This window comes from Phaenicophaeus curvirostris, chromosome 7, assembly GCF_032191515.1.
Source record: "Phaenicophaeus curvirostris isolate KB17595 chromosome 7, BPBGC_Pcur_1.0, whole genome shotgun sequence".
NCBI lineage: Eukaryota > Metazoa > Chordata > Aves > Cuculiformes > Cuculidae > Phaenicophaeus > Phaenicophaeus curvirostris.
Window position 1 is genome coordinate 3643330 of NC_091398.1, and position 14915 is coordinate 3658244.

At 45.1% G+C, this 14915-nt stretch overlaps 1 protein-coding gene across 1 annotated transcript in view; it reads right to left on the reverse strand.

The window, feature by feature from the left end:
• FN1 (fibronectin 1) overlaps nt 1–14915 on the reverse strand; it is a 263549-nt gene that overhangs the window by 20042 nt on the left and 228592 nt on the right. The window contains exons 16-26 of the mRNA XM_069860514.1: nt 14660–14836; nt 12522–12650; nt 12323–12412; nt 11602–11796; nt 9984–10256; nt 6286–6552; nt 4628–4722; nt 4143–4311; nt 3714–3800; nt 2828–3019; nt 256–528 (exon numbers count right to left, since the gene is read on the reverse strand). Coding sequence (XP_069716615.1) covers nt 256–528; nt 2828–3019; nt 3714–3800; nt 4143–4311; nt 4628–4722; nt 6286–6552; nt 9984–10256; nt 11602–11796; nt 12323–12412; nt 12522–12650; nt 14660–14836 — 1947 coding nt within the window. The remainder of the gene's footprint in view (nt 1–255; nt 529–2827; nt 3020–3713; nt 3801–4142; nt 4312–4627; nt 4723–6285; nt 6553–9983; nt 10257–11601; nt 11797–12322; nt 12413–12521; nt 12651–14659; nt 14837–14915) is intronic.

A 14915-nucleotide genomic window follows, 5' to 3' on the forward strand; every position in this document is an offset into this window, starting at 1 on the left:
CTGGATCCCGGAAATCTGAATAGCAGAAGGTGAATGAGGCTGGCAAGTCTGCAGTCATTCACAGCGTTAAAATTAGGAGACTGAGCAGCAGGCATCTACCCCCAGATGATGTTTACAACAAGGGGTGCGCTGGCTCTGGCTTCCCGGCAGCGAGCAGCTCGATTGCTCTTTGGACAAAGCCCCATCGTCGCGACAGCCAGTGACAGCGTGAAACACCGTCCACACCACAAAACACAGAAGTTTTCAAAAATTCACCCGTTTGCTGTGTCAGAGTGGTAGGGGCGCTCTCTCCGCCATTAATGAGTGTGATTACACTGATGTCGTAATCAACGCCCGGCTCCAAGCCTGTGACTGTGTAGTATCCTACCGAGGAGTCCACAAAATCTTCAAAAATAGGGACACTTTCTCCTGCCGCAACTACTGTGATGCGGTAACCAATAATGGTGGAAGCATTTAACGGGGTCCACCTCAGGCCGATGCTCGAGTCGGTTATGTCAACAAAGCTTAGGTCAGTGAGTTGGGGCACCTCTAATGAGTTAAAGAGCAGACAGGAGAAGGCAAAGACATACAGAGGCAAAAGAAAGACATGGGAGAGAAAAGCAGTGTTCGTCACTATTAACATTGACAGAAGCAATTGCGGTGATATGCAGAATTTCTTTTGGTGTTTGGGGAAAAACAAGGGGGTTTTGGTGGTTTGGGGATTTTTTTTCTTGTTATATTGTACCTGCAGTGCAGTCTCCAGAGCAGACAGGAGCTGAAACCCCGTTCCCCTGAGACAATGAACTTCCACTTTAGATACACAGTTTTCAAGAAGGCCTACAAGAGGCACTTTTAACCAGCAATAAACTTACTTTGAGCAATGATGAGCCCTAAAGACGCACCATTTTCTGACAAAAATAGAAAAACACATATCTAATTTTATTTTGCAGGTAGAAAACAAGATCTCAAAGTCCATTAATGTATAATTAAAACTGCTCCTTTGAATTATCGGTTGATTGGCCCTCTAGAATTTTTGTCCAGTTCAAACAGTAGGTCTAGCTTTTATCATTTGGATCATAAAAGTAGCAACGCGTAGGAAGGGGCTAAACCAGCCTGCACCCTCAGCTGGTGGGAACCACCACAAAGCTACAGGCGGATCATGCGTTCTCTGAACTATTTACTTGGGAAAAAGTGTCAAATCCCTGTAACAGCTTGAGGATACGGCCCAGAATTCCTCAAGTTCTACTTACCACTAACTGCTGCAATATATGCGCTAAAAAGAGATGATACGGAACAGTGAGCAATAAAACACTTCCTTGGGAAGATGGTAACTGGTTAAAAATGACCTTTAGATGACAAGAACACTGTAAGAGTGACAATATTGCCACATTCAGAGGTTATGCCCAGAAGATGTGGGCAAGAGGCTGACTTGATTAATTGTTCAATAACTCTGAACTGAGCCACTGAATAAGGATCCTCTCTAACAACCTTCTAGCTGTTGCCTCTGTTTCTGCAGGGCAAACAAGCACAGCAGTGACTGCTTTCCCTAACAGTATTACTCCCATTAGCAAAGCTCTTCTCCAGTTTGTTAAAACCAACAGAACTGGGCAGGGAGCGGGGAGTGTTAGACGCATCTTTAATCGACAACAGCCAAACCCTCAGCTGCTCAAGTCAATCGATTGGTATTGATTTAAGCCACAAGATTTGGCCCTGTCACTTCAGCAGGGTGATCCTGAAATCGGTGGGAGCTAATGGATGCTCTTCCTCACTCAGGATCAGGCACCATCAGGTAAGTCAAAGATGCAGGACTCTGTATCCACTCTGTCGGATCATTACAAGTTAGCTTGAAAAGGAATTATGGGATAGTAATGTTGCAAAAGACTGGCTTTACTAACAGTCGTTATGTTCCATTTTAGTGTCCTTCTAAGAAAAGACTTATTTTACAGAAAAGATGCCAAAAAAAAAAGCCAGTTTTCTGTAAAATCATCATTTATCCACATGGAATGCATGTACCATATCACCTTTAAGAAGTGCTAAAAGCCAGAGACATACATTCTCAGCTTTCCCCCACCACAAGATGGTAAAGGGCTAAAGCTGGTACTGCTTTAATTATGCAGTATCACAGTATTAGTTCACCCCAGGGAGAACACAGCACTTCAGTGAAGCACAGAAATTTTAAAGCAGTGTTATAAGAGCAAGCAAACACAGTAGCTGGCATCATTTCAGGGCTGCACAGAAACAAAAACAAACAAACAAAGCCCTCACAAAGGAAAATGAAATGAAACTGTTTGGGGAGATGTATATTAATTTTGCTACTGTGGCTACGAAGTTTCTGCAGGCATCTCAGTGTGTGAGGTGGCACACACCATGTTGTGTCCCAAAAGTGATGGACCTTTCTATCTCGGCTTTCCTCTCCATTGTGCTGACATGGTTTTCTGCCACTATAGCTGCTGGAATTATTCCTGTGTTTGCTTCCCACTTGTACCTCTCTTCACCTACTTCCCATTCTCATCAACTGTGCTGCAGATGCTGCATGGCCAAGTTAAATCTCTCCAGCTCGGTGTATTGATACAACAGATCCATCTCTCTACCTCCACCCTGTTGATAGATAACGTGGGCTGCCCACGCGGAGAAGCGCATAAAAACTGCTGGTTTTTATGGTATAAATGGTATAGATGGTATAAAAACTGCTCTGTCACATGTTGGTACAGGTCTAGTTTGCTTATTGAGACTAAATATAAAGTCTAAGCCCTGTGCCATCAGACTAAGAGGAGATCTGCAGCGTAGTGCTCTCAGGCTTGGCAGTTTGACTCTGAGTAGCTAAAACTGCTGCTACTCCTTTCTTTACCTTGTGTGATGGTTTCAGAGATGGGGAGGCTCTCCTGGTCATCCTTGACTGTGTAAACGCTGACGTTGTACTCCACACCAGGGTTCAGGTTTTCGAAGGTGCAGGTGGTCTGATCTGCACCCACAACCTCCTCCAAGGTAGAGCCCTGCTGCCCATTGGTAGGGGCAGTGGTCACTCGGTACCCGCTGATGCCTGAAACACAGAGAGACCAGTCATCTCACACTGTACCAGTTTACACCAGGTCTCAGTACAAACAACTGAAGAAAATGATGTTTTACAAGTCATTTGGCCACCCTGAGCTCAGCAGGCAAGAGGTTGCTTTGTCAAGCACCCCAAAATGAGGCTTTCAGGAGGTGGGCATGTTCCTTTCACAGCAGAATCTGTTCCCTTTGAGGCCTCAAACCAAAAACCTCATGACAATGTCAGGGAAAGATACATTCATTGACTGAGAGTGGGGTTTTCAAAAGCTGCTGCTGGAGAAGAGTTCATCTTGAGCACTTTCAGAACTTCCACGCTTACTCTCAATGAAATGACCTCATTCTTTACTGCCAGAAATCTTTTTGGTTCATTTTGATTTCCTTCCCTTGGACTTTATTTAAGGCACTAAGGATATTTGTAGAAATCCTTCAAATTCCTAAAACAGCTGAAATATTTAAACACATCCATATTCCAAGATAGCATTTTACATGGAATGTAAATCATGAAAAGTCCTATGGCAACCTATACTTAACTGTGAACTATATCCTTAGATATATCTAGAAATATTTTCCTTCCGTGAATTAAGAGAACAGCAAGCCTCCCTAATGAACTGCGAGGCACGGCAGAATAAATGATACCATTCTGATACAACAGGAGGTTTGAGCACAGTGCGAGTTCACATAATTACCTGGAGTTGTGCTTCTATCCCAAGAGACTATCAGGACTCCGGTATCAGGATTGGGCTCCAGGCGCAGGTTGGTTGGTGGAGACAATGCTGCAAGTGTTCAGACAAATGAGTCACCTTTCATAGAATCATAGAATCATAGAATAACCAGGTTGGAAGAGACCCACCAGATCATCGAGTCCAACCATTCCTTTGGCACCGAGGATCATGCTAACTCCCTCTGCATCCTCCCTCCCCCTTCAGAATCAGCTCAGTGATACTCTCCTGAAGCTGTGACCCTGCACTGCATGAGCTAGTGCAGCTGTCAAAAAGAAAGGCACCTTCCAGACCACAGCTGGAGGAAAAGACACCCAGAAAACAACCATTCAAACAGGGAGCAGAGGGGAAGCAAGTGGAAGGAGGAATAATGGTGGAAAGGCAAACGTGTCGTACGTGTCGTCACTCTCCTGACGATGGGAGTCTCTCCCTCCTGACCGTCCATCAGCACCGTGAGGCTGTAGGTGTACTCCACTCCAGGGGTCAGGCCGGATATCACGATGCTGCCAGAATCGGAGATGACCTCCCGGGGAGCCTCTCCACCTTGGCTTGGGCGCACACCCAGCTGCAGAGAAGCAGCAAAGTTTGCTTTTTAGCCTCAAATACCTATCCCAGGTAACCATCAGCACCCAGACTTATCATCCAACATGAATATCATGGGCCTGTACGCTTCACACCAACCAGTAATCAAGTAAATTGTGTTTTAAAGCCCAGAGGACATGCTTGCACTGACCTCTATGACCTATAAGCAGCACACCTTTTGCACCTCTTTCCTTTGTGCTACTATTCTTCACTGCAGCCCACAGGAACCAGTTTAATCTGTCCTCCCTATAGCAATTAAGCAAGAAGGAAAAGGAACATGGGACTTGAGTTTCTCCTACCTTAAAACCAATCCTCGGGGCAGGCGTCCAGGTGATGACAATAGATGTCTCTGTCACTTCTGTATTGAAAGGAGGAATGGAGCCAACTGGCTGATCTGTAAAGCAAATTGACACGAGTTGAAGTCTAGCTGCTATGATGGTACCAGGCAGGTAGAAAACCTGACCTGTAGCAGTCCGAAGAGCAAAAGGGATGTCATGAGCGCTGAACTATATTCCTTTTGATAATCCAGTGATTTGGAAGCCATCTGGCAGATGACTTCTGTCTGCTGCTGGCCTTTACAGACACAGTATGCATGTGGTCTACTCATAGCCAGTGGTTTTATTTTTCCTGTTGAAAATATTGAACTGGGCCTGGTAAGTCCTCTATGCATCCAGCCCCAAGAATTCAGGGAATATAGTTCCTGGCATGATACCTGAAGTGTTCCTCAAAAAGCAGCTTTTTCCTTTACCCATTATATGCCATTCAATCTGCAGAACATTGCAGCCTTGTCTGTCATCCAGCTGTCCCAGTCAGGACCATCTCATCCCTCACCAACACCTTCAACTCCTTTGAAGTCAGCAGAGTTTAACGGAGCTCAGCCTGAGGAATCTAGTGCTCTCATTGATATCTGTCAGGAGCATCACACAGAAGCCAAAGCCTTTCTGTACCCCAGAATGAGTCCAAATAACTCCACCGAGTTAAATCTGAATTGAACTCATTATTAACAAAGAGACTCGATTTATTAATCTGTAGTCTTAAACCAGACTGATTTCATTCAGATAAGCCAGAATTCAAAAGCAATTTTCATCTAGGATACCCTGTCACATCATAATTCAGAGATATTTACAGATAAGGCTGTTTGTCAGCGAAAAGAACCCTGCCAAGGTTAATGGTGTTTCTCTGATTAAAAGATTGAACCTTTATTTTAGTTTAACATTGTTCTAAAAGAAACCACATTCTCTTTTGAAAAGAGGATGTGGTTCTGTGCTTGGATGGCTTTGAGTTTTTTTAGCTTATATGACTGCTTCATCATTATTTAAACAGTGAATCTATTTGTTCTTTCTAGAAGTATGTGTGGGCTCTTATAGAATTCCCTTTCCTCCCCAAACGTGCTTAATATTTCTTCCAAGCCAGCAGCACAAGTACAGATGACTGAAATTTAAAAAAAAAAAAAATTAAAAGGAGGACAGAATGACACATTTGTATCAGTTTCTGTAACTGCAGCCCAGCTGCCTTAGATGGTTTGGTTGGGCTTGAGACACGACTGCTTTCAGCTTTATACAGATGACAGGCTAATTATTCATTGCCCATTTTAAGGGAGCTGTCTGCTTTCCCTCATTTGTCGTGCCAAACCCAAACAACTGGAAAGATCAAGTAAAACTAAATCTTTTTCATTCAGTTAAACAGAATCTGAGGTACCAGTAGTAAGTTATCCCTTTTGTTTCTAATCACCAAAACATTGAAGTATATTTTACTAAAAGCTTTTTGATGCAAATAACTCTCCTTTTCCTGCCAAATATTTCAGAACGAAGAACAAGCAATATTTCCCAAGCAGTTCTGCTGGAAGACTACTTCAAAAGGCTTCTTCTGTAAACCAATTCACAATAGCCACTTTCAGCACAAGTTCTAAAGAAAAGCCAGGGTGTAGGGAAGAGGAATATGTGTGTGTTATACTCACAAGTTGTGAAGACTCCAGTCGCCCTGGAACTTTGCAAGTCATCTTTAACTGCCACAAGGTACACGGTGTACTCGGTGCCCGGCTGCAAGTTCCTGAGAAGGTACTTGGTGGCAGAAGGTCCCACGTTGTAGGTCCGTGGTTGACCTCCTCTTGTGGGACCTGCAGTCAGCCGGTATCCTGTGATCACCGCACGGGGCCGTGTCCACAGCACTAACACTGAGTGCTCCGTGGTATTAAGGAATCTCAGGTTGGTGGGGGCATCGAGTTCTGGGGAAGAAAAAGTGTAGCACACATCAGCTTTACAGCTGAATCTCTACTTCAAGTACACCCATTACCATGCAGAAAAATGAGGCTACAATGAGGTTGTTGAGCCTGTATTTCCCAAAAGTGCAAGAGAAGTGCAAGAGAGACCATGAGAGAGCTGGGAATCACAGAATTGTAGAATGGTTTGGGTTGGAAGAGGCCTCAAAGCCCATCCAGTTCCAACCTTCTACCGTGGGCAGGGACACCTCCCACTGGATCCAGTTGCTCCAAGCCCCATCCAACCTGGCCTTGAACACCTCCAGGGACGGGGCAGCCACCACTGCTCTGGGCAACCTGTGCCAGGGCCTCCGCACCCTCACAGGAAACCATTTCTTCCCAAGATCTCACCTCAATCTCCCCTCTTTCAGCTTCAAACCATTAAAACAGAAATGAAATAATATCCATGCCTCAGTGCCATCCACAATATCCTGGGCCAGGCAGATGTGTGCATTCTGGGCTGCACTGATCTGGGTTGCTGCCATACTTGCCCCATCCCAGAGGAAGTCAAGCTAACGATGGAGGCGAGACAGAAGAACCCAACCACACTCAGGAATTTCAACAGTTTCTCATGAATGCTGAGCATTTTTTACAAATCTGCTCAGTTTAGACTTGTCAGCATAAGCACGGAAACTTTAGCCCTTTTGCATTGAAAAGATTTATCCTTTTAAATCCTTGCCCCAGTCCTACTCCCTGCCCTCTCAAAATCCCTTCCCAAAACAAAACACCCCACATTGTCATTTTAACGTGAAAATAAATAACAGCCAGTGACTTTCTGCAGAAAACCAGTTCCTAGATCTACATAAAACTAATCACACAGTGGAACTGACTACACAACAATCCTAAGCACGCCGATCTCTCCCATGGGACTCATGCAACAGCTCTTACCAGGCTTCCTCCCCTTTTTATCACTGCCCCTGGGAAGCTGCTGAGACTGATAACCCAGAGAAACAACAGAAACAAGGGGCTGCACCAACACAGCTCCTTCAGCACTGTGCTGGCATGCGGTGAATGGCAGAGACGTCGCTGCCTTTGAACAAGATAAGACGAGGCTCAGAGCAGGGAAAGACACCTCAGCAATTTGCCCCCACAGCAGGCAGGGTAGCACTGACTGCAGTTTATAGCATCTATGTGGCAAGTTTCCCACCTCTTCTAGGTCCCAGTCATATGTTGAAATTAAAAGCAGCAAGAAAAGGCTCTTTTTTTTCATGGCGAATGCTTTTTTCGCCTCCTGAGCAAATAGCATTTCTGTGATAAAAACTGTTTTCATCACTCTCCCAGTGATTCATCGGGAAGCATTTTTTGTCCTTTTTTGTTTTCTCCTCATGTGTTTTCTCCCTTTTTGAGGAGGGAGGGAAAAGGAAGCAAGGGTTTCTGTCCTCCACCACTTGCAAAGACGGGGAGATAGTTCAAAAAGACAAAGGATGAGGGTGACCGTTCTTAGGCTGAGAGTCAGCTTTATCTCTTCTTTGCGCTTAGATCTGTGCTAAGACTCATCTCCCAAGGACTGCATCTCCCTCTCACTTGTAGCCTACGGTCAGCTCCTTTCTGCACGATTTAATTTGTCAGCTCTATTAGGCTTTTATTACTTCCTCTCCCCATCCTAAAGGAAAAAGGGGAAGATTAAAAAGCCACACACACACACTCAGAGTTTATTTCTAGACTACTTTTTTAACGGAAGGCCAAAAAAAGAATCACATTAACATCGTGGGAAGAGGCTGTTGCTGCTGGGTTTTCCTTGGGAACTCTGAATGATTTCTGTTTCCCAGGACTTTCGATTCCAGGATGCAATTTATGTGAATACTTTCTGAAATGTGGTTTAGCCAAAGCGGTTCAGCGGATGATCACAGCCTATGGAAAATGATTCCAGACATCTGTAACTAGCCTTGCGTTCTCTGAATCAAATGTCTATGCTTCCTGGTACACCTCGGTGTGTGGACTTTCAGAGGGGCTCTACACCTCACCAAGGCTCCTGAAAACAAGCACAAAACCTTACAGATCTAACCAGGAACTGAGCTGCTCTTGTTCTAAATGCTTCCAAGAGAGTGCAGACTCCTAAGTCACATTCTTGTTTTTGAAAGCCTCGCTGAAAAGAGGAGGGAAGGTGTTCACGCCATCTGCATTACACTAAGATCAGATACCTATGTCAAAGGACAAACATGGATCCCATTCTCCCAGCACATCAAGGAGGATGATCAGAAGGAGAGGCAACATTCATGACTTCTGACTTCATGGATGTAAGTAAACAGTATTTCTCAAACAGCATGGCTATAGTTACTGATTATCCCCTTTCCTTTCCTTCCCTGTCATCTTTGGAAGAGTTGGGCTGGATTCTCAAAAGCTGCTCTCATTTACTGGCATGTGTCAGAGCAGCAACAGATGTGCACAGGTGAATTTCAGTCTTTTGAATAACATGACCCAGTCAAAGAACACCACAAACACCAAGTCATCCTTCCATCACATAATAAAACAGGACCTGCTCAAATGAACCACATCCCAAGTTCTGCCTGCTCAGCTTCTCCTGTATCAAAAATGGAGATCAGCACTCGAACACATGCTAAACTCCTCTTCTTGCATCTGAAAGCCTACACTGGTTCTCACCTCTGTGCTTCTGCAAAGCAAAAAGCAATGCCTGACAGCAATGCGTGACAGACCGAGTACTTTGCTTGTCATCTTGCCTCACACTGGTGACGTGTCATTAGCAACTGGGTTCTGCGTGACCCTTCCTGAAAAAGATATGCTCCCCGCAGCTCTTGTCAACAGAGCATTGAGGTCACTGCAGACCAGGTTTCACTGGGATGCCAGTGAGATTCCTGGGGTGCTGAAGCAGCCTGTGGGAAGCCAGGCTTTGGCCAAGCTGAAATGCAGTCCTTTTAATGACAAGGCCTGTCCTTACTATGACAAGGCCTGTCCTTACTTGTGCATGCGGGACTCCTACTGCTGACAGGGGAGCCAAATAGGAACGTAGCTGTCAGAAAAGAGATAGGGATTTTCAGAACAATCTCAGCAAGGTTCCTAAGTCACGCTGAAATCCGCCCTAAGGTATCCTCAAAAAAAAAAAAAAAAAAGAGAAATCACAGCTGCGATCTGTGCTGTAAAAGAACTGCAGGGCCCATCAGTTCTCAGTCAGTAATAAAAAAGTTGAATTCCAGCCATACGAAATTGTTTTAAAGTGCCATGAGAGTTAAACTCCCATTGGAAAGCCCTGAAGGAGGATAAATCTGCTGAAGTGATCATTGTTTGAGTGAATGAATTCCCAGCCCTGTCATCCTAGTTATGGGATACCTCCTGGGCTATAACTGCTGCACTTTAAGTGCTCTGTTTATACATTTCTCTAAGCGACAGAGAAATAAGCACTTCAAAAGGCTGAAAAAAAAGCACGAAGGAAAGACACTTACTGGTAGTTTGTTCTCCAGTCAAAGGTTTGCTCTCCCTGCCCTGGCTCACAGCAAAGATCTTAAAGAGATAGGTTGTTCCTGGCAGCAGGTCAATAACCTCAGCAAAAGAGCTCCTGGTGATGGGCAGTCTCTGGCCGTGCTGGCCAGGGCGATTGACGGGGATCACTTCCACTCGATAGCCAGACACCTGGCTGGGTGGTGGGGTCCACATGATCGTGATCTTGATATCAGAAACCTCCACGAACTGCAGATCTCTGGGTGAAGGAACTTCATCTGAAAGCAGAGCAACAGAAGCGTGTTAAGAGGGAGCCCCTCACAACTGAGAGAAGGTCTAGGTTTACATGGAAGACAGTGAATTTTGAATAAACAATGGATGGCCCAAGAATATTTACCAAGTTCAAAATGTCACGGTAACTTTGCTGTAATCATGCATACGCACATTCCCAGGCAATATTCAAGCAGACAACAATTCAAAATGTCATTGTGTAAAGGATTTTGTGCCTTCAGTGACAGAAGGTATCTCACTGTCACAGAAAGAACTGAAAGACCAGATGGAATGAGCTGCAGAACTTCAAGTATATGTAGAACCAAAAGCTTAGGGGGCAAAAAAATACTTAAGGGTCTGGAAACAAGAACCTCTTTTTAAAATTAAAAGGGACTGTTCAAAAACCATGGCATGTTCTGAATGTCTATAATTAACTTAAAATCCATCTTTTATAATCAAACAAGTACAGGGGCTGATCTGGCCTTACTGTAGTCAAAGACTACTCCAGTTCCCTCTGTGTTGGTCCACAGTGCTGCACCCTGGAATTCCTACGTTCAAATTAAGTTTCTTCAGATCAGGACTGATACTGCTCCAAGGTTAACCAATGCACATTTTCGGAAGATGCAGATGCCAAACCATAAAATCATTGAGCTGAGTTGCTTCCTGGTAAATTCCCATTTGCAAACACGTGCTCTCAACTTGTAGGACCATCGAATACCACTGCTACCACATCAGATCCCAGTTCTTTCACTACCCTTTCTTTTAGTTTGGCTATTCAGCCCAACTGGATACTTGAAGAACCCTGAAACCAGCAGTTTTTTAAATTGTGGGTGCCTCAGGTCTAGATCGCATGGTGTTATTTCAGCACATCAGTTAGGGCTAAGGAATCTACCGTCCCCACCAACTGCAATGGAAAATAATGGTTAGGACTGGAAGGGAGAGGCAGAAGTCAGGTGAGCAATTCGCATTTGCCTTGTGGTGTCTGAGTACGTAACCTTAGATATCTGCAGGCTGAGTACTGAGGCAAAATGATTTAGCAGGCTTTTAGCAGAATCCCCTTAAGACAACTTAGAAAACTCTGATCTTGTTTCCATAGACACAACGCAAGACCAACCTTTTGACCTGCCTTCAGTCCGATCCCTAGCATCTACAATCCCATTAATGTAAAGTGGTGGTTTGACTGTGTCACTTCACTGTACAGCTTCAGTACCAGTGACATTTACAATTGAAAAACACAACAATGACAAAAAAACCCTAGAATTAAGTCCATTTAAGGATTCATTTAGCTACAGCAATATAAGCCTGCATTGTGATTTGGCTCTAGGTACCAAAAGAGAACATGCTGACCATTACCTGTGTGTGGGACACCTGTGGTTTCCTGTTGGATGAAGACAGGAGTACTTTCCTGATTTTCTTCCACTGCGTAGATGCTGATGTTGTACTGGACACCTGGCATCAAGTCGCTGAGTGTCACAGAGGTAGCAGTGTCAGGCAGGTTGAGCTCTGTGCTGCTGCCTTCCACAGAGGGCGTGTAGATAATTCTGTAGCCTAAAGCAAGTGAGATATATATAGTCCTTAGCCACAGTCTGCAACCCTGCACAAGGGATGCTAGAAATGATCTGGACTCATCTCCTCACTGAGGTTTCATAAAAATAGCCCTGAACTTCAGTGGCATCTGTGGCTTGCCTGTGGTCACATCCCATCTACAGACCACACACTCATATTGCCTTACAAAGCATAATCTGACCTGGATTAGAATATTTCTGAGCTTTGACATGTGGATTTAGGGCCTGTGCAGCCCTTATGCTTCTTCCGGGACAGTCTGGATGACACATTCAAAGAGAAGGTCATAGGGCTTGGTTTTATTCAACACAAATCCAGAAGGAATCATTTCGTATCCAGCCTCCTAAACTGTTTGGTTCAGGCACTGAAACCAAGCAAATGCTAAACTGCCCATGTGCTTTCCAGCTGGTCTCTCAGATCACCAGCTCTCTGTCCCAGAGTTACTCTGCATTTTCTTATTTACCAAGATCTGAGCTTCTACCAACAGTGAAAAGTAGACAATTAGACAGACCTGTGATGGGAGCCTGTGGTCTGCTCCAGCTAATGACAATTGATGTGTCATCTACGCTTTCCACAGTGTGATCAGGAGGTGCATCAGGAGCTGTTTAAAGGAATAAGGAGGATGGCAAGTGTGAGAATAAGAGGCAACACAAATTTACAGAGCAAATAAACCCAGTTTTCAAAGTGCAGCAACACCCACACACACCTACCTGTAGTCTGTGAAGTAGACAGGATCAGATTCTGCTCACCTTCTTCAGAGATCTGATAGACATTAACAATATACTTGCGGCCGGGAAGTAAGTCAGGGATGTTGACAGAAGTGGCTGTGCTTGGAAGATCTAAAGAAGGGAGGGAAGGAAAAATAGCCTTAGCAATTCTATCTTCTTGCTTTCTCTTCAAATGGAATCACTTGGTTGGAAAAGACCTTTGAGATCATGTCCAACTGTACCTGTCCATACTAAACCAGATCCCTGAGCACCTCACCTACCCGTCTTTTAAACCCCTTCAGGGATGGGGACTCCACCACCTCCCTGGGCAGCCTCTGCCAGTGCCTGAGAACCCTTTCCATGAAGAAATTTTTCAGGACGCCCAGTCTGAACCTTCCCTGGTGCAACTTGAGGCCATTTCCTCTTCTCCCATCACCCATCACTTGGGAGAGGACACCAGCACCCACCTCACTACACCCTCCTTTCAAGCAGTTGTAGACAGTGATGAGGTCTCCCCTCAGCCTCCTTTTCTCCAAGCTAAACAACCCCAGTTCCCTCAGCTCCTCCTCATAATACTTGTCCTCTAGCCCCTTCACCAGCTCTGTTCCCCTCCTCTGGATGCGCTCCAGCTCCTCAATGACTTTCCTGTAGCGAGGGGCCCAAAAGTGAATTGAGACCTGGGCTGAATCACAGTCTTCCTGCAATCAAACAGCAATTGCTCTGCACCCAGTCTTTAGCACACATCAGAGAAGTTGTGTGGAGAGCTGGGATAGGGCTCTATGCTCAGCAGGCAGGCAATATCTAGGATGGCAAGGCCTGATGTGCGATACGACAGGGCAGCTTGAGCAGCAGCCCCTGCACACAGCTGGCATTGAGCCACCTTGGCTAACCGCGTCCTCATTTCATATCCTGACTGTTGTATTTCCAATACAGAAATATATGGAAAAACTTTCACATGAGTAGATTCTGCGGAGAGGTTGACTCATGAGTGGAGAAGAATGAAAATATGAGGATTGATGAACTTCTCCCCCACCTCCCGTTCCTCAGATGTCCACCTACATGCCAGATGTAAAATTCCCCACGAAGCAGACCCTTACTGGCCAGACTGAAGGAAGCACCTGAAGGGAAACTGGGAATTGCCCTTCAATTTGCCTGTAAAACCTTTGTCTGTAGACAGAATAGCTCAGGAGCTACTTCACAACACAGCTCAGTTGTCTGGGCAGCCCGTGAGCAGACAAGAAAGGTGGTGATGGTGCTGGCAGTCCCAGTGTAAGGCACTTCTGTTCGAGTCCAAGCCTGTGAGCTCATGGAGGCAACCGTCCAGGGAGAGTTATTAGTGCACTGTTTGCACTGATGTCCTAATAGCTATTGTAACCTCAAATCCTTGTAAGATACTGCTGTTACCACTGTTGAGCCGGAAATTCAGAAAAACGGGTTGAGATGAAATTACATGTGGTGACACAGGCTCTACTGTGGGAGAAGTGGAATAAATTCCCATGTCTGAGCCCAGTGCCTTTAACCAACTTCCTGGTTTAGCTAAGATGTCACATTATCAAAGATGAATAAGATCTGATCCAAACAAAACAACTGACAGAGTGGACTGGGACAGAAATCCATTAGATGATGAGTAGGCCAGAGAGGGCATTTGGGAAAGTTTTCTCTCTGTCTGTCCTGATGGAAGGACAAAGAAGGAGCAAAGGAAATTGGCTGGGTGGCAGATTCAGAAAATAGGCTTGCTTCTCTTCACATCTGCACTGGGGCTCACTTTAGGAAGCTGTGGAAGCTTGTACGTTTACATGATTTCAAAAGGAGAAAGACTGGACAAATTTAAGAAGCTGAAGAATCAATGTATCTATCCATAGTTATTACAAACCCATGACCACTAGCTCAGGGAGTTCTCCTCTGCGGGATCTGTATACTTGTTCTCATACTCTTCCTTGGACATGAACTTTGATGGAGGAAGGACAAGAAGCTAAGTGAGCTTTTAATCTGAGCCAGTCCTGCCAGTCTCATGTCCTACCAGAATCATACCGAAAGCCAGTGAGACCCTCACTGTTAACACTAGCTACACCGATTGCCACAGCAAACAGCCACGTACTGCTAGCAATGCTTTCATCTCGTAGACTCAAATATTGCCTCACCGAGATACTGTGGCTCATCGCCCTCCTCGCTCAGCTCATACTCCACACGGAATCCAGAAACTGTGTCAGAAGCAGAAACCCAGGAGACGACAAAGCTGTTGGATGTGATTTCAGTGACTGACTCTGAAGTAGCAACCACGGGAGGAAGAAGAGTTGTCTCTCCTGAAACAGTGTTGCCTACAAGAGAGAAGAGACGTTTCATTAATCATCATTACTTCTGTGTTAACTGGGATGCACGAAAGAAAGACTTGGGCAA